This window comes from Lucilia cuprina, chromosome 5, assembly GCF_022045245.1.
Source record: "Lucilia cuprina isolate Lc7/37 chromosome 5, ASM2204524v1, whole genome shotgun sequence".
NCBI lineage: Eukaryota > Metazoa > Arthropoda > Insecta > Diptera > Calliphoridae > Lucilia > Lucilia cuprina.
The window spans coordinates 65,193,046-65,214,026 of NC_060953.1; the positions used below are offsets into that span (position 1 = coordinate 65,193,046).

General features: G+C 28.9%; 2 protein-coding genes across 3 annotated transcripts in view; one reads left to right on the forward strand and one right to left on the reverse strand.

Annotated features, from left to right (window-relative positions):
• Positions 1–20,981, reverse strand: part of LOC111675060 (serine/threonine-protein kinase pakD) — an 86,078-nt gene that overhangs the window by 15,520 nt on the left and 49,577 nt on the right. The window lies entirely within an intron of this gene.
• LOC124420083 lies at positions 12,104–13,076 on the forward strand. Of its 2 annotated transcripts, none has more exons than XM_046951862.1 (2): positions 12,104–12,227; positions 12,320–13,076. In XM_046951862.1, the coding sequence occupies exons 1-2, from the start codon at positions 12,219–12,221 to the stop codon at positions 12,923–12,925; spliced, it is 615 nt and encodes a 204-aa protein (XP_046807818.1). In that variant the 5' UTR covers positions 12,104–12,218; the 3' UTR covers positions 12,926–13,076. The 2 variants fall into 2 exon arrangements, with proteins under 2 accessions (XP_046807818.1, XP_046807820.1); XM_046951864.1 differs by having other exon boundaries at positions 12,123–12,231.

The following is a 20,981-nucleotide window of genomic DNA, read 5'->3' on the forward strand; positions in this document are numbered from 1 at the left end:
CTTAAGTAAGATTTTGGTCACATATGTTATGTATACTTTAAAATCGATTTCTTCCGATCGGGATGAAGTTAGAAATTTCCTTTAAGAGCTTTTAGGTCGCTTATATGGAAGCGAGGTTTTTAGCATATACAACTTTAACTCATGGAGTTCTTGGCCGACCGACCTTGTAAAAAGATTGTGTCGTAATCAGGCACGAAACCACGGGGGAAATTTAGATTGGGTTTCTTGAATTTATTCAATATATTCTTAAAATTTGTATATATTTATTTGTTTATTGGGTGATTTATACCCAACAGTTCGAAGATAACACAATGTAACCTTAAAATTTAGTAATTTCCAATAATGTCTAAACACCTGGTTGAACGTTATCTATATTGTTAATTATCATCAATGTTATAGTTGTAATGCAAGGCGCAGACAATCGTTACTTTTGCGGAAATCAATTCACTATTCACTTTACCGAACCCAAGTAATGTGGATAGTAGACAGACACTTGTATTTCAGAAAGAAGTTATTTGATATGCAAATATAAATCTAATTCTGATTCATCGATGTAATGCATAATTACCACCTCTAAACTCTAATTTATTTCCAGGACAACTTTAAATAACTAGTCGCCTATCTAATTCAATGGCTGTAGGGTCATAGAAATGTACATATTATGTATGCAATGCACATGTATATGTATTATGATGAAACTATTTTTATAAATCACTCGGTTATGTAATACACTAGTTACTTTTACTTTCATTTGTAGCCTTTAAAGTAGTGTATGATGTCATTATATTAGCTGACATTATCATTACTTAGTAAGAGATTTTCTAATAGATTCTATGATAAATTTAAATTGAGAAATTAACTTGATAAAAATACTTTTACGCGATAGAGCTTGCTAGGAGTTTTAAAAGCTCCTTTACACTGTGAACATTACTTTGAAGTGCTTTTTTAAAATTTGTGTTACTAAATTAAATTCAGGACTAAATGGAAATATTACCATCCTATTGTTTTAACATATTCGAACATGTTTTAAGTCAAATAAAAAGCATAAAGAACATTTTCCATATAACGAACGACTCTCAACAACATTTTGCTTCTGGGCCCTTAGTTACTTTAGTCATGATTTTGGTTTAAGACTCACTTTAAATTTAATATTTAAAATTAATTTTAAGTACAATACAACAAATAAAATATATTACAAAAGCACTTGTATTACATACGATTATATATAGAAATATGTCTATACTATATGTATGTATATATGTAACGGAAATATGCAAGTATGAATGTAGACTTTAATATTAAAACAAAGGAATCGATGTCAAAGACAATCATTCTTCCTTCCATCTATCTATCTATCGAAGCAAAGAACAAACATTTTACTTTACACAGTTCGTTATGCTGTGGCGGAGGTTGTCTTAATTCTTTTGTGAGGTGGGAGCTCCTTCTACTAAGCCCCCATAAAATGATAAAGCAAAGCTTCTTGAGTTTTGAGAAGAAGGGTACTTTTCTGTTGTTTAATGATTACAAAAAAATCTTTGATGTTATTTGTGATAAATAATATTTTACATTGTATTTTTTTTTGCTACACCATTTTATTAATGATAGAGAAATAAATAAAGTTGAAAATTCCACTAGAACTTTAATACTTTCCCAACAACAATTTACATGAAGAAGGAAGATGTACTTACAAATAGCAGTTATGTAACACGGCTATTACTTTGGAGGTAAGAACTGACTTTCTCGCTTACTAATAGGGAGTTATTTAAGTACATCTATCTATCTATCTATCTATCTATCTATCTATCTATCTATCTATCTATCTATCTATCTATCTATCTATCTATCTATCTATCTATCTATCTATCTATCTATCTATCTATCTATCTATCTATCTATCTATCTATCTATCTATCTATCTATCTATCTATCTATCTATCTATCTATCTATCTATCTATCTATCTATCTATCTATCTATCTATCTATCTATCTATCTATCTATCTATCTATCTATCTATCTATCTATTAGAAATGGTGTAGTGGTTTGCTTTTCCACTCGTTTATTTGAGTACTTAGTTTTGTGTGTTTGCCTTGTTGGTTATTGCTTTTGAATCTCTTTTGGAGTAAATAGCAAATGATGAGAAAATTTAATTGCAGTTATGTATACATATTAAAGTGCTATTCGAAATTCTTTTTAAACTTAAAAAATCTATAATTAAAATTGATAAATTGTGTTTCTTAAGAAAATACTTCAATAACATTTTGTTATACAAATCTAAAGAGAAGAAAAGCTGGACAACTGCAAGTTTTGCAAGTCTTTTCTACAAGAATTATAAACTAATATGGATAAAATTTATAAATTTTAAATCATGTTTTAGAACACTCTTACATATATATAAATGTTAATGGCCTTTCTAACGAGCCGAAATCTTGCCATAAAAAATAAAATTCAAAAAGATTCATTTAAGGCCTTTTTTTCTTTTGTAAAGAAGATACTTATTCAATATTATATATTTCTTGACTTTCAAAAATAAAGTCCTTTGATATTTCAACTGTTTAAAATTTCTTTGTAATGACTATGACTCTCCTCTATCTTTAGTTTACTACAGCAATGAACTTTTAATTTATGTACGAATACACATAAACTTTCTTAAGTTGCTAAGAAAATCTTCTTTTTTGCTTTTCTTTAGCGGAAGTGAAAACTTTTTGCGAATTAACTACTGCTTTAAAAAGAAACCCTTTAAAATTTTGTACAAGTTGTGCCAAAAAAAAAAATGAGAAAATGTAATGAAACTGAAATATTTATATGTTCTGTTATGCCACTAACTGATATGAGAGTATAATAGCAGTACATGTTCGGGTAAGTTGGCACGTACATACATATTTATAGAAATCTACAGACATTGTGTTTAAGGTGGCCACCCAAACAGGAAGTTTATCTAGAGTATTTAAATGTTTGTATTGCATCTAACTAACCAAACGTCAATTTATATATCCAAACATCTATCCATCTAACCAATCTTTCATATGTACATCCATCTATCCATCCTTCCATAAATACGACCACACATATAAGTATGTATATTGCACAAGTAAAGTAAAAACAAATATTAGTTCTATATGTATGTATATTTACAACATAACTGATCATACGTATGTTATACATTAGGGACGTTTTCATCTATGAGTAACAAAACAAAGCTTAGAGATGTTGTATGCTATTGAAGTATTAAAGTCCAGGCAATCAGCTTCGTTATGCTCGAAAATTTGTTGGACCAAAAGTGTCCTTTCTATAATGGGTTGCTAAAAACTTATCTGAACGTCGCAGAGAACTTGCATTGCAGGTAACTGATTGGCCGAAAAATGGACATAAAAGCCTAACCCCCATATTCATAAATGTTTAATAAAGTTATTCATGGTTTATTGTGGGAATTTTGTATAGAAAATGTACGTAATAAACCTAAAATTCGACCACAATTATTGCAACATTTGGTACAAATTTACGAAGTAGTCTCACTCACCTTCTAGTCCAGATTTTGCCCCGTCCTATTACTATTTGTTTCGATTTCACAGTTAACTTCAAATATTCAAATTCACATGTTGTCAGTGAAATGTAATCAAAAGGGCTATATCTATATAGTATATATATAGATTCATTCATTCAGAATCGTTATTCATTATCGTTATTCATTATCGTTTTTCTAGGTTCATTTATATGAAATCACGAAAAGTACTTGAGTCTGTAGGATATCTAGGCAAAAAGTACATTAGTACTCTTCCCTAATGAGTTTAATCGAATAGGCTTTCACCAAAAAAGAGCAGAAGGTACCAAATTTTCCTTTGTTGCTCTTTATACCCTACACCACTTTAGTGGGGAGATTATATTGGGTTTGTGCTGATGTTTGTAACATACAAAAATATTCGTCCTATACCCACCTTAAAGTATACCAATCGGCTTAGAATCATTTTCTGAGTCGATTAAGCTACGTCCGTCTGGCTGGCTGTCCATGTGAACCTTGTACAGGCCGCAATTTTCAAGATAATTGGATGAAATTTGGCACACACGATTCTCTTGGCCCAAGGACGAAGCCTATTGAAAGGCCCTCCAAATAGGGCCTTTTGGCTTATAATAAATTTAAATGATCAATTATGTTAACAACAGTCGAGAAAACTTAGTTTCATAGAACTTTTAATGACACTACCGATTTTTTTAATGATCGGGCTTCATTTGACCCTATCCCCCATACAAACTCCCCTTCAGAAAATGACTTAAAGGTCGAAATTCACTTACAAACACTAATAACACTTTTAAATTCTACATAAATAATATTGAAGAAGACTTAACTCCCCCTACCAACATTTTTAAGGATAGGGCCATATTTTGCCCTACTTCCATTTGAGCCCTCTTAAAAAAATCTCTTTTTTTGCAAAAAAAAAGTAAAAATATTCCGAAATAAAGTTAAAAAACAAACCAAAAGCTTTATTTTTTTTAAATAATCCCCATTTTTAACATACATACTGACTGGTGTAGGGTATCATATGGTCGGCTACGCCCGACTGTACATTCATACTTGTTTTCAACTTCTAAACTAGCAAATATAAAAAAAGTACCACAATAATAAAAAATGTAAATTTTTCTTTTCCTAATGGAACTATTAAATTAGAGCTCCCAACAAGAATTATAGGCCAAATGATGAAGAATCAAGAGGACCATATTTAATTTTTGCTTCTGAATAAGAGAACCACCCTAAGTTTTAAACCTATATTGGTTAAGTGTATAACGGGGGTTTCAAAATATATCATTTTAATATTTTTATCCAATTCAAGTATAAATTAAAATTTTTTGAATATAAGTCAAATTTTAAAAGGATAATATCAACAGTTAGTCAATATGTGGCATTAAGTAATTGCAGAGAGTCAGAAGTTAATTAACATCTCTTTTTGCAAAACACTCTCGTCACAGCTATTCTACAACAAACTTTTTTTGATGAAAAGTTTTACCTACTAAACAATTTCATTTCATTTTTGTTGCTGTTGTTATTTTTTTCCTACAACATTTTGCCCCTGATGCGTTAACAAAAAATTGCAGTAGTTAGATGAAAACGTAAGTACGGGTAAGTAAGTAATGTTAAAATTGTGTTCATCCTACACAATTTTGCTGCAGGGTTGCAAAATGTTCCCTTTAGAAAAAAATTTGCAGCAGTAGCTACAAATCATCATCATCAACAGCAACTACATCTTCATCATCAGCAGCAGCGTCTCTTTCTCTCTCTCACTCTCTGATTGTACAATAATCAAATCTGGGGAAAAAAAGTTTTACTTTAAGTACTTGAAAACAATAGAGTTTGGAATTTTATAAAACTTTTCTGATGGTACGTTAAAGTGCAACAGCAAAAAGATTTTTATATATATTTTTTTGTAATATCAGCTTGTCGGTTTGTTGTAGAATGTGTTAAAGATATTAAAGATAAGTTTTTGCTGTTTTCTTTTTTTTTTTGGTCCATAACTTTCCTTCTCTTTTTAAAGAAGTTAAATATCATTATTTAGCAATTAGGCAATTAAAATTTATTATTGTTCCATCAGCAAAATAAATGGAATTATTTATGAGGGTTGCTGCTTCGTAACGGTAAAGGGTAAGTTTTAGTCAAATTTAAGTTAAATATTTAAACTTGGAAATTGTATTGGAAAAATTAAAAAAGCAAAGCAAAATATTTTTAAAAGTTTTAAGGAGTTTGGGAATAATATTTTTAAAGTACATAATCTTCTTAAAAATTGTAGTAAAGAAATATTTCTTTTAATAGAATAATTTAGTGAACAAAGAATTGTTTTTAGAAACTTATTTTGCGGAAATAATTTTCTGTATCTTTGAGGAAATATGGATATCGGAAAGATTACAAGAGGAATTTAAAGAGGGTACTATAAAAAAGGTCATATAACACCCTGGCTTGGAAAAAGGCAAATGTTGTACACTGCAATGCAAGGAGGAATTGATAAAGTTGTTCAAAAGTCTTTACTTGCAGTAAATTGTCAAATACTTTCTGTCGCATAACATCGAGGTTGGCACTATTCGACAGAGATGTGAAATGTCTAGACTTGACTAGACTATATTATAAACTAGACCAGACTATAGACTGGACTATAGATTAGACTATAGACTGGACTATAGATTAGATTATAGACTGGACTATAGATTAGACTAGACTGTAGAATAGAGTATAGACTAGATTATATACTAGACTAGACTTTAGACTAGATTATATACTAGACTAGACTTTAGACTAGAATATCGACAAGACTATAGACTAGACTATGAACTAGACTATGGACTAGACTATAGACTAGACTATAGACTAGACTATAGACTAGACTATAGACTAGACTATAGACTAGACTATAGACTAGACTATAGACTAGACTATAGACTAGACTATAGACTAGACTATAGACTAGACTATAGACTAGACTATAGACTAGACTATAGACTAGACTATAGACTAGACTATAGACTAGACTATAGACTAGACTATAGACTAGAATCTAGACTATGCTAAACTTTAGACTAGAATATAGACTAGACTATACACTAGATTAGAGACTATAGTCAAGACTAAGACAATTAATTTAAAAATGGCTTTTATCCTTTAAATCCCACCATTAACATTATGAGTACAAAGCTTTAATAGCCATTCACTTATTTATTAGATAGTTTAATTTATTCTTCATTAACTTTTTTAAAATTTATTTATGCTTCATACATCTTAAATAAGCAAATAAAGATTTCGTTTTTGATAAGACTTAACAGCCAAACTTTGCAACAGCAACTTTAAAAATTAAATTGCAAATAAAAAAATAAATAAAAAAGGACAAAAAACTTAAAATATTTTCTTAATTACACACATAAAACTTATAAAATAAAATACAAGATAAATTTTTGCAACAATCATAATAATGGTGGCTGGTGGTCATGAAAAGCAGTGAAACACAAAGTTGAATAAGAAAATTTATGATACGGTACCGCATTTAGGAAACAAACTGACTTCTACCACTTACTGGCAGCAGCCTTAAAAGCAGTTGTTGTTGTTTTTTGTAACCAAAAAGGCAGAAAAATACATAATTTCATATATTTTATTTGTCAGTTTTAAATGTTTGATATTCAAGTGACACATATTGTTGCTGTTGTTGATGTTAGAAGAACATTGTATTTAAGCCATCCACACATCTTGTATACAAAAAATGTTCAATCCAATTCTGTCCTAAGAAGAGAAATTGAACAAAAAAAAAAAAAAAACAACCAACCAACTAATACACGACTTAGTAAGTACACTGCTGCTCTTATGTAGTAAACTGTCATACACATTTCACTGTGTGGTCACCCATGTTACTGGATTTTATGTGAATGAACAACAAACAGTGTTTGTGTGTTTATGCAGCACTGCTTGGCAGTGTTTGGCTTAAAGCGGCTAGAAGAAGTGTTGTTTGTAAGTCTGTCTGTCCGATGACTCTGGTGTAGATTTTCCTGTTATCATTTTAACTTGGTTATAATACTGACAAATCTTATGGTAATTTCATGGTTAAAATGACACTTTTTTTCTAAATGTGGTTTTTATGTAAAATAAACAAATAACCCACCAAAAACAACAAACAATCTGTTCAAATCGTTATAGCTGAATGACTGAGTGTTTGTTTGTTTGTTTTTATTTGCGGTTGAGCGGTAAGATGTTGTTACTAAAAGCAAAAATATTAAATGAAATTTATGATTGAATGTACAACAATTACAACAATGTTTTTGTTTTTCTTTTTTGCGCAATGGAGCAACATGTGTTAGCTGTTTGTGGCGTTTTGTGGCATGAAAAATATATAAATTATGACCAAATGAACCGACGTTGTCAAATAATCTAAATTGTACAAAAAGGATTCAAAATTTATGGTTAAATTTATCTCTATGTGAGGCAGAGTGCTTTGAAAGTTTTATGTAAGAGGAGTTTTAAAATTTTACATAAATTTAAGAAAAAGTAGAATTTAATTAATTGCAAAGTAAGTGTGAAAAAGATAAGAAGTTAAATATCTAGAATTTATATATTGTATTGAAAGGCATTTTAATGCTTCGGTTCGGCGGCATAATGAATACAAATAATTGTATCTTATTGTACAAATCATAAATTTTTATGACACTTGAGGAAAATATGAATATTTAGAGCAATATTTTACAAGTTTTTGCTCCATGTTTGTCTGATGTCTGATTATTTGTTATCCTAACGATAAGTTGACAGTTTTCATGCAACAAATATTTTAACCGGCATTATATCATTTAAACGATTAACGGAGGTTCAGGTAAATGCCTGAGTTCTTTCCATTTTATTTTGACAAAGATTCCAGACATTTTCAGATCAAAATTTTCTATCGCTAGTAGGAAACTGAGGACCCTTTTAAAAATATATTTTTATTTGTTCAGTACTGATCGATAGAGAGGTATTTCCACAACAGATTCTTAAAAAATCAATTCCTCTGAACTCTCTAGAACACGAACATATAACGCCTCATACGAAATAGAAGGTATGCATGCCCAGCAAAAACTCGTAATGTCATAACCTCCTACTAAGTGCTACAGTGCACTCGCGGTAACGTGAACTAATTAAAGCCAAGGGAGTTCATGTTAGCGAAATTGTTCACGTTAGCGATTGTCAAATTTAATGAAAAAAATATCACATTTAATTTATATTTTACACGCTTGAGCGTGATATTCTTTTATTATTATATATATCATTAAAATATAAAACTAAAATTTTATTTAAATTCATTTTAAATTCATTTTTTTTACACTCATGCCGACTGATTCACTTCTCATAAGAAACTAACTTCAAATTTCTTGGCCATACAAACAAAATAATTTAGGGGATATACACTCATTTATATAAGGGGATTCCCAAAATTTTAAAATTCGAATTTAATGAATGTATTTCAATATTGTCTACATGCTTAGAAAATATATACTGTGAAAAAAATTGTTCACGTTATAGAGCTTTCTGTGTTTGTTCACGTTACAGAGTAGTCAATGTAAAAAACATCTTGTTCAAGTTAGGCGGTGTTCACGTTAGACGGTGTTCACGTTACCGCGAGTGCACTGTATTTGCTATCTGTAGTACTTTTTAGCACTTTTATAATGACTTGCAAATAATCAGATGCGTGTTGCAGATTTTATTGAATTGTTAGCAACTGTTACATACACAAAAAGAAAATGGTTTTTCTGCGTGAAAGCCCTATTTCAAAGAACTATAAATAAACTAAAATCTGTCATACACGGTTGTCAGATCTTACAACGTTTTTAGTAAAGTGTTCAGAAAATATCTAACAATCGTCTGAGCTTACAATTTTTCTTTTGCAACGTTGTCAGAAATAGCATTACTGAAAATATTGCAAAACAAAATTTGTTAGTAGACACCGATATTGGACATTTTCTGAATATTTTACTGCCAACGTTGTCAGATATAACAACCACGCATAAGCAGTGGTGTTATGAGTAAGACATCTAACTAACGAACAAGAAGCCCAACTTCGTATTCTATGTGGACAAATTTTTTGTTTTTAAAACAAAACAAAATAAAACTCCTTATTTGTAAGTACTTATTTAAGTAGAGATTTGTAAGCGAGTAGAGTAAGTATTTGCCTTCAATGACACCATTCTGCTTTTTTAGCTTTTTCAATGTAGAAAAGAACCGTATAGTGTATAGTCGCGCCTTCTTTAGAACACAAATGGATAACGCCAAATACAATCAAAGATGTATACTATTTGTAATACTTTTAAGTACTATTATAATGACTTACACATAAGCAGCTACGAAAGTACTTTCTTTAGAGTTTTGAACATTTTATGGAATAACACATTTCTGCGGGAAATACCTTATTTGACGCACAATATTATAACTAAGCAGTGGTGATGTGAGTAATTTCGTTTGAAAAGCTTTAATTCTTAAAGCTTAAAACTTCTCCATTAATTGTTTATTTTTTGCAACGATTTCGAGGAAATTTGGATACTACTTTCGATTTTTTTCTAAATGGTGTGATTTCTGCAGGAAATACCTTATACGACGCACAATGTAATAACTAAGCAGTGGTATTGTGAGTAGTTTCGTTTGAAAAGCTTTAATTCTAAAAGCTTAAAACTTCTCCCTTTATTGTTTTTCTTTTTTTTTTGGAAGGTTGTCAATTTAAACGATTTCGATTAAAGTTAGATAATACTAATTTTTTACTAAAATTCACTTTTAACAAAACTTTTTAATAACTATTCAAATTTTGAAAAATCTAGAAAATAACTTTATTTCCCATTAATCCATTAACTTCCTAAATACTGCTGTTTATGCTTTACCAATTGAATTTCTAATGATTACTCCACTTTAAAACTAACCATACGGCTACTAAATACCTAATTTTTAACTAAAACCGCTTAAATTTAAAAAAAATAATTAAAACTAAAGTGCCAAAAACAAGTATTAAAAATTTGGAAAAACATTAAACGTTATTTTTTTTTTTCTTAAAAAGTGTAAGTGTTGCGTGTCTTCATAAAATTTCATAATTATGTTAATACAACTAATTGTGTTAAAAATATATTAATTTCTTTGCAAAAAACAATTCCCACTAAAGTTAAATTTTCCAAACATGCCAACCAACGTATAACACACCATTTATGGTTTCTTCGTTAATAAAAAGCCCGCCAGTTAAATTGTTGCCACCTTTTTCTGAGGTAAAAACGGAAGTACTCGCTTAGTTTTAGTTTAAGTTTATGCAAAATTAATAAATTTACTCATGATAATAATTACTAATAATATGAATAGTTTTATGCATATTCATAAGTTGCCAAATATTTGTGTGTTACCATAAACAGTTTGTAATTGTTATTAAAGTGAATATGTTTTATTAATAATTATAATTATAATGAGTTTTTTGATAATGTTAGCAAAATGTCTGAGTGAATGAAGAATGCATGAGTGTGTGTTTGTGTTTGGTTGACTGGGAAGGAAGGAAGTTTGTGGAATTATAACTTTATTATTTTACTAGTGCATAACGATATTTTTTCCTTTTGTTATTGTTGTTGTGGTTGGTAAAAAATGTGCAGTAATTATTATTACTTTGTTGTATTCATTCGTTTAAAGTAAATATTTTACTATGACGATGAGTTGAGGGCGCAAACAGCTTGTGCCTTTAGTGTTTGGTTCTTCTTATTTGCCGCACAACATACAACATTGGGCAAACTTATGGAAATTGTTGGGAAGTAATGCCATGTAAAAGTGCTTACGTGTTTCGGCTATTAGGAATACCTTGAAGTGCTTTTAAACTTAAAATGTATATAACAGCCGATAGCTTAGAACCCGTCTATTCTTTTCAACATTAACATCAAAGTCAATCTAGTTGATTCAAACCTATCTATCTATCTATCTATCTATCTATCTATCTATCTATCTATCTATCTATCTATCTATCTATCTATCTATCTATCTATCTATCTATCTATCTATCTATCTATCTATCTATCTATCTATCTATCTATCTATCTATCTATCTATCTATCTATCTATCTATCTATCTATCTATCTATCTATCTATCTATCTATCTATCTATCTATCTATCTATCTATCTATCTATCTATCTATCTATCTATCTGTATGTCTATCTATATATTCTAGCAAAATTAGAAGGTATCATTCCCCTCATTTCTACCACTACTCTCGTAAAGTTTGTTCAATAAAGTAAACAATAGCAAAAAGTATGAATATATTTAATAAATGAGATGCAATTTTGCAAATTTTTAAGATCATCATTGAAAGTCATGAAAGTGGTAAATAAAAAACCCAAACAAAAGGAAAATAAAAAAAGACAACTAATACTCTTAAAAAACAAATTCGCACACAAATAACGCCCAATAATAATTAATTAAACGAGAAATAAACAATTTGCTTAAATCAACTAGATCCATGTAATGATGTATTGTACAAATGAAAACAAGCATACATACATAATTACTTAATTAGAAACCAACTAATACTAGGTGTTTTGCATTTGCATTTTCTTGTACATTTCCATTTAACAAAATTGCAAAAACCATATAAAACCCAACAAGTAAAACAAATCGCAGACAGTTGAAAGCTTTTAGAGGCGAGAGTAACGTTTAAGGATAAAATAAAACTTATAAAAATACGCTAAAACAAAATAAATAACCATAACGAAATGCTTAAAGTGTGTGTGTATATAAATAAAGACATATTTGCTATTGGAAAAAAAATAAAAAAATAAAAATAATTTTGTTTTTATTAATCTAAATATTACAGATTCACCACTTTAGTCTGGCCAGCGCTAAATTAAAAGTGATAAAAGTTTTTCTCTTAGTTATCGTTTACTCCTCACTGATGCCCACCTGTCTGCTAAAGAGTCGAGTGGTGCATGGTAAACGTTTTGTCATACATGTTCCCGTAAAGATAAGAACCCATCATCACACGCACACCGTCTACACTCATATGCATGATAAAACCCACAGTGGCAGTGCGGGTAAAGCTTCCAAACAAACTATTTATAAAATAATGGGCTACTCAACACATCATACTGGTTTAGCAGCAGGAGGTGCTGGTGTTGGTGGCGGTATGGGAGGTGTTAAATCACATCAACATCGTCATCATGGTCATGGGCTTGGTTATCGTCATAATCGTGGTGGCGGCGGCAATGGTTATGGCGAAATTAATTATGACGATTTTTTAAATTGTGATGAAGCATTACCTCAAACTACTGGAATTGGCGGAGGAGGAGGAGGAGGTGGTGGTGTTGTTGCCCCCAGTCCTGGTGGCGATATGATATTTAATCATTTTTCAAGACAAGATGAAGAAGATTATCCAGATTTAGAAGCTATTATAGACGATGAGATTGGTGATGAATGGGTATAAGTTAAGTTTTAGCTGTATTATTAAATTTATTTATAGAATAAGTAGAGTTCAAATAAAATATGTACATAAGTAGTTAGTTTTAAGAGTAGTTATATGTATAGTTTTTAATCGTCTGTCTAAATTTGATTAAAAGATCAGAATTTCCAGTGAATTTTTTTAAAAAAGAGTTTAGACTAATATTACACAAGGGGAAAATTACAGTCATAGTATGAATCTAAAATATATTCTATAGTCTGGGCTATAGTTTATTCTATAATCTGGGCTATACAGTTAATTAACTGGTATATGATACAATCTATACAATGAAGTGTAATTTATAGTCTGGACTGTAGTATTGCCTATAGTTTGGACTAAAGTATTACCTATTGTCTGTATTATCGTTAATCTAGACTATAGTAATATCCCCCGTTTGTCAGAGGAAGTGAGTAATTTGTAACGATCGCGAAATAAGTCAAAACTTCTTAGTCACTTTATATAAATAGGGTTTTTGTAAGTAATGTCACATCGATGTCTGGGCAGACATCGATTCACAACAGATGGCGATTCTCTTGAACGGGTCTTTTGTAACATATGGGGGATTTGAACTTAATGTCTTTCAATCGGAATGAAATTTGAAACAGAAAGACATCGGTTTCAAATTTTATATAAGTTAAAAAAGACAATTTCAAGAGAATCTCCATCTGTTGTAAATCGATATTTTTGTGTTTGTTAACGTCGCGCTAATAATTGCCGTTCCACATTAGAAAACTTTTCTTGGAAAACTTTAGATTTTGCGTGAGAGAAAAAGAATACCATTTATCTCTCTCGCATTACGGAGTTTTCCGTACTCCGAAAATTGTTTTGTTGTTCTTCTTATTCGTTCAACAACAAATCAATGCAATTAATACGCAGTTTCTGAAACAAAAGTTTATATGTGTGGACATTAAGACCTGGTTCACACTGGAAAACTTTTGTTGAGAAACTTTTGATTTTTTGTGTGAGAGAAAGAGATGGTTGATATTTTTTCTCTTTCTCTTACACTCAAAAATCAAATGTTTTCAAAAGAGAATTAAGAAAAAGTTTCTTAACAAATGTTTCCTAGTGTGGACCAGGTCTAACATTTATATGCAAGCTTTCACTACTTAAGGGCACTTCACACGATCACACTTTACGTACGTAAAGTCGAATGAAAAAGTAAAATGAAATTCCATCCGTATAACAAAAAAGAGAATAAATTTTATATTTTTTGTGTTTACACGATTGGTATAAAACAATAACAAAGTAAGATGGAAACAGCTGTTTCACTTTTTTTGTATGTGTTTACATAAAAATACATCCCTGTTCTAATGCGACCTGTCAATACGACTGTCAAATTTTACATCCGTATTCTCTCTCAATGTGTGATGGTTTCATTACATATTGCGTTAAGACGATCCCATCCGTAGTCTTCTACACAAAATTTTGACAGATTATATCAATATGAAATTTAACTTACATAAATTTACTGTTTCATGAAATAGTTGTCCTTACCTGAAATAAGAAATAAAATTTATATAGTTTTAATAAAATTTAACAAAAAATGTAACTTAAAACTAATAATGCAACTATGCTTTAGACTTTGTTTAAATTTGTTCGTGTCGTTTGCCAATTAATCTCTAATGCTGTCAAAACAATGACAATTACACATGTTAACAAACAAGACATGAAGACATTATTTTAGCAACTAGTTATTTGTTCAATAAGATGTGACAAATTCTCACAAAAATAGAAAAAAAAAACTAATTTAATATTAACAATAGTTTCGTAAAACTAAAATAGACATCTTTTGCACTTGCAGGAAATAATTATATAAACAGGAGTAGTAAATAAATGGAATTGCAAAAAAAAAGATGTGAAACAACAAACCGCCGTATAGACAGACTTAATAAAATGGATTATCCCAAAACCAACAACTGACATAAACAATTGTAAAATGTAGGAACTTGTTAAATAAAATACAAAAACAAACAACATGTACAAGTTAAAATTAAAAACTTCCTTCATGTTAATCATAAAATCCAACAGATGATATAATTAAACATGACATCCATATGTATTAAATCATAATCATGCAACAAATACAATCATAAAAATATACTTGCAACAGAGGTGGTTTAAAAAATATGTTAAAAAAAATATTATATATTGTTTAACAATTACTTTCCCATTGTTAAATATTACTGTTTGTATGTATATCAGTGAGTGAAAATAACTTCATGTGAGGATTAATCTTTTGAAAAATGTGACCAACTAAACTTTTACAGTAACAATTTTGATCATGTATTAATGCCCTAGCAAGCATTTTTCGAAATTTTTGATCAGATTCGAGTCTTTTATGACTCTTCTGCACGATTAAAATGATCATATATGCGCTCATTTTCTGATCATAAATGATACATTCGTCGGATGAAAATGGTACCCTACCCGCGACTCTTATAAATGAGTCATTTATGAGCCCCACTTCTGATCAATTATGACTCATTTTTTTAACTTTTAACTGGTCTTTTAATCTAATAACTGGTCGTTTTTGAGTTATTTCCGAATCATATTATAGTAATTTTTGAGTATTTTCTGAGTAATTTTTATGTTTGTTACAAACAAATACAATACAACAGAAAACAGTATTTGATCTTCCGACTACGCGAAATTTAACTACAAACTAAATTTATAAACAATCATATTTCAAACACCTGGATGATCTATTTATGATTGGTATACATTTTGTTGTTGTATTTTTCAAATAAATCAGATTTTAAACATTAATTGGAATTATTTAGACTTAGCTGAGTGATTAGTCACCTAACTATCTTCTGTAGAAGATCATTAAACATATAAAATTATTATAATTAAAGCATAATATAATTTCAATTTCATTGACAGAAAATCGACTTCATAAATATCACACAAATTCAAATATTTATACATTTAATTTTATAAACGAAATGAGAATTATATCAACTCTTCCAAAAGAGTATTTTCTGAGACCCATTTCTAATCAGTTTCGACTCATTTTTTGAATCGTTTTTGTTTCATTTTTAAGTGTAAGTGTTCTCATTTCATTACAAACAAAAACAATTACATAAGGAACAATTTTTGATCTTCCAACTGCTTAAAATATGACCACAAAATACGTTTTTAAAACCATCATATTTCAAACACCAGTATGATCAATTTATGATTGTTGTACATTTTGTTATGGTTTTTCAAATATTCTGTTTTCAATCATATATCGGGATCATTTTCGTGTCATTTTTTAAGCACTCAACTTATTAATCACTTTTAGGTCATCAAAAGGAGTCAAAAATGACTCAGTTTAGGGATTAATCATCCAACAATCTTCCAAATGCTAGCTGGGTGACTAATTGTTAGAGTCAACCAACAAGATATTTGTCTGTTTTAGCTGCAGTTTGAATTTTAAAAATTTTCGTTAATATTTCAACTAAAAATGTTTAGATAAATTCATAAAAAACCTTTGGTCCCTTTAAGTTTTGAATCTTATATGTAGAAATCTGTTTATTTTTTCTTTTTTCTCTCCAATTATGTTTAACTACAATGATTGAGTGGTTTTTTAATAAAACTGTAAGTAATTAATTTATCTACAAATTAAGCTTAAACAAAGCGCTTTTGTGTTAAAGATGCCGTTTTAACAGACCCAGACATACAGCATTTACAAGACAACCAAGATGTTTATTTTGTGATATAAATTTATAAAGGTGACTTTATTTCAAAAATTATATTTTACCTACATGATAACACAGGTCAACAAAAGTTTAAACCAGACAGATATCTTAACTTGAAACAATGATTTTGAGTTGTTTAGAAAAACTCATTTAATTGCTGAGATATCGTTCGTTTGGAATTGATAGTTTGTTTTAAAGAAGAAGATAATTGAAGTTCAAATTTAATATTAATAGATTGAACTTTCAGTTTTTATTTTTCAACAAAGATATCTCCAAGCTGTTAAGATATTTATATTTATGGATACGATATCTCGAAAACCTGATATAATATTAAAATTCTCATTTAATTTTTAAGAAATCCATAACTCGGTTTCTTAATTTCTCATTTTTGAAATTTTGTTGTCCAGTGTAATTATGTATTTGTGTTGTTTTATAGACAAGAATTTAATACTGCTCGTACGATGATTTACATGTGTATATGATTAATAACATTTAAAAACTGTCATATACATTATATTTCAAGCGTATTAAGTTAATGTTGGCATAATGTTGTCTAAAGGTACATAGTAACCCAGCAAAAACTTATATTGAAAACTACCTAGCAGTTGGAAAAAGAGTCAATGCATTTAAAAAAAGGCAGTGATGTCCATTTCCGTTTAATCATCTGGTTTATTCTATTTCCTCTTTCGTCACGGATGTACTCTTTGAAAATGAGGATAAAGACAATCGTCACTTTGTAAGCGAGAGCAACGTTAGATTTTTTCTGTATCTTCGTAATTTAACGTGCGACGAGAACAAGTACATAACACCCGGACGCTCGGTGGCTAAGGACAACCCTAAATGGTAGAATAAAATGGGACTATAAGACCGATCTGAGGGTTATGAGTAAAAAGGCTATAAAAGCCGCTATACATTCACTTTTAGCATTTTAAATCATTATTTTAACACAGTAATGACATTGGAGACAAGTACTTGCCACTCTCGCTTACAAATCTTTACTTCAATAAGTACTTACATATAACCAACAAAAAATTCTCTCATAGAATACAAAACTGGTCTTTTTGTTCTAATAAAACGACAAAACTCAAAATAAAATACTTACGTATCTGATAATATGGAAGTTATTGTAAGACTACTTAAAAGTAATGTTGACGGTAAGTAGTAATCATTGAAAAAGCATTAATGGGAGTAATGACTACATTTTCAATTACAATTACTGAAGGTTCACTAATTAATTGTAATTGTAATTAAGGTTCTGCCAATTAAAATTATTTATAAATGTAATTGAAGTTTGCTCGATTACAATTACAAGTAATTGTAATTAATTATTAGTCAATTATACATTACAAGTAATTGGACACTGCTCAATTTAAAATATCAAGTAATTGGTCATATAAATAATTGTTTTGTGTAATCATTACCCCCAATACTGTTTTCCGTTTAGCCATTACCGAGTTTTTGCTGGGAAAATTTACCCAAGTACATGTTTGACATTAAAGTTAAAGGATATTAATAGTTAAAGAATAAATCATGTCATCAGTTTTTTAAGCCTGAGAATGTTACTTAATGCGCTGATTCAGAGAATTTACGGAATCAGCATTGTGTTAGAGTAGACATCTGAAGCAGAGCTTTGACCCAAGAATGTATCCTATCGATTTAAGTCTAAATCGGGCCATTGTTTTACCTAGCTCCCTTAGTATTATGTTAAAAATAGGAAAATAAGAGAAACTTGTAATCCCCGACTTAAGGTTTCGATTGTGAAATATCACTTTCTTTGTGTGTGACATTAAGATCTAATAATGACACAGAACAAAACTGAAAATGAGTTTTAATTATCAAAATAATTGTATCAAGCAAGTTTTGCACCTATAACCAAAATGATGATATCAATTACCAAATTTGTAAAAAAGTAAAAATATATATTTTTTTTCCAAATAATGAATTAATCAGAACAATAAATGTCAATAATTGAGACAAGATTTAAAATTGATTAATTCATTAATTGTATAAATTAAATATTTAATAAATATAAAATTGATTTTTTATTAAATTATTAATCAAATAAATTAAACTGTTTGATAGAGAATTTTTTATAAATCAATTAAGATGGTGATTCAAACAATCAAATGATTAATCGAATACACACAACGTTAAAGGAATACTAGACCTTTAACAATGCGTTCAGCATTTTCAAAAATTATCACTTTATTGACACAATTTAACATATAAAGTGTTTCATAAATTGTAAAGAAACTTGAATATTATATGCCTAAAATTTTATGGACTATTTAAGAATTATAAATATTGCTAGCACAAAAATTAAAAATAAAATATTTAAAAAAAATCTAAAATGGAAAAGAAGGCCAGAAAAAATTTTTCAATCAATTAAAAAATTAATTGAATTAATTAAAAATTTAATCAAAATTTTACACTTTAGTTTCAAACAGTTTCAAAAAACGAGATAATTAAGGCAAATAAAAATTTGTTTAAATAAAAAATAAAGAAAATTAAAACATGTTAATTGAAAATAAACTACCGATAATTTTTTCTGTGGATATAACTAAACCGATTTGTTAAATTATTTAAATAAGAATAATATTATTTAGTCTTTAAGTCATTTAGCGTCTTTATCATAATGACCAAAAACAAATACAGTCGAATTAATCTCCAAAAAGTAAAACAAATTTTAATATTCTGCCACAATTATTGTCGATTACTAACAATTTGTAATATTGATTAATTATTTACTAATGAATTACAAACGAATCGCCTTTAATTTGTCAGAAAATCTCTTAAATAAACAAACAAACATTTGTACAATTTTCCCCAATACATTATTGTTACATTTTTGTATATGAACGATATTCTTACATACATACATACATACATACATACATACATACATACATACATACATACATACATACATACATACTCATACAAAATTTATTTGTAAATTCTGCTTTCAATAACAATAAATACAATTGCAAATAACTTGCTTACACAGACACAAACATATTCAATATTGGCAAATTATTCTTATTTTGCTTTCATTTCCTGTTGCCCGAGTTTTTTTTTTTTTTTTTCAACTTACAACTATATGTATGTATTCTTTCAATAAGGATAAACTTACATACAAACATAAGAACTATATTGTGTTGCCTACGATTGAATATAAAGTAGAGTAATATGTTTGTAAAGCATTTCCGGAGTTTAATGAATACATAATTAGTTACATTTTCAATTGATATGTTTATAAGTGTGGGAGTGTAGTGTTGTTTTGTTTGTATGTGTGTGTGCCCTAAAAAGATCATTATTATTTATTTGAAAAAGTTAAGCCTTGCTGCTGGGTTGTAAGGTGGGAAAACTTAGTTATTTATTTTTTATAATTGTATGAAATATTGCTTTCAGCTCGTTTTTCATGTAAAGAATATAACGTTTTATTACAATTCTTTCACTACAACACTGCTACATTTTCTACTTCCTTTTTTCTTATGATTTTTTTTTTGTGTAACAAGTTCTGATATTATTGGAAATAAACCTTATTATTTATTGATGTAGGAATAAATTTACATTAAACTACCAATACTAGTGCAAGTACGATAGTGCAAAAGGGACTTTTATTTGCTGCTGTTTCAGCTACAAAAGCATCAACTTCAACTTAAGCTATTGCTTTTGTACCGACTCCCATTCTGATTAAAATTTCGTATTCCATTGAGCATGATGATGTTTTGATACTCAAAGCTGCTGAAAAACAAATAAGGGGAATTTGCTAAAGTATAGTATATATTTTTACATTTGAAATTGTTGCTAAATATTTAGATGTTGGCAGTGAGTACACTGCAAGTGAATGAACTAAGATTAAATTTAAATAACAAAAATATTACAAAATGTTGTCCAAGTACAAGGGAATACTTGTGATAAAAGCCAAATAAAATTTAAGGGAAATAACTGTCAGTTATTTTATTTGTGTTTATTTGACCATATTTTATGTTTGTTTTTCGTTATATGAAAAATTAAGAAAAAATTTGTGTCATAATGAAGAAAAAAGATTTGCTCTTGGATTGGTTTTGAGAAACAAATAATTTTTTATTTAAAACAAATTTTATAAAGAAATTAAATTTTATAGCAATTAAATAATATTTGGTTTAACTTATAATTTTTAGTGAAAAATCTGATTTTTAGAACCAGAACTGGATTAGAACTGAACTAGCACTGAACTAGAACTGAACTAGAACTGAACTAGAACTGAACTAGAACTGAACTAGAACTGAACTAGAACTGAACTAGAACTGAACTAGAACTGAACTAGAACTGAACTAGAACTGAACTAGAACTGAACTAGAACTGAACTAGAA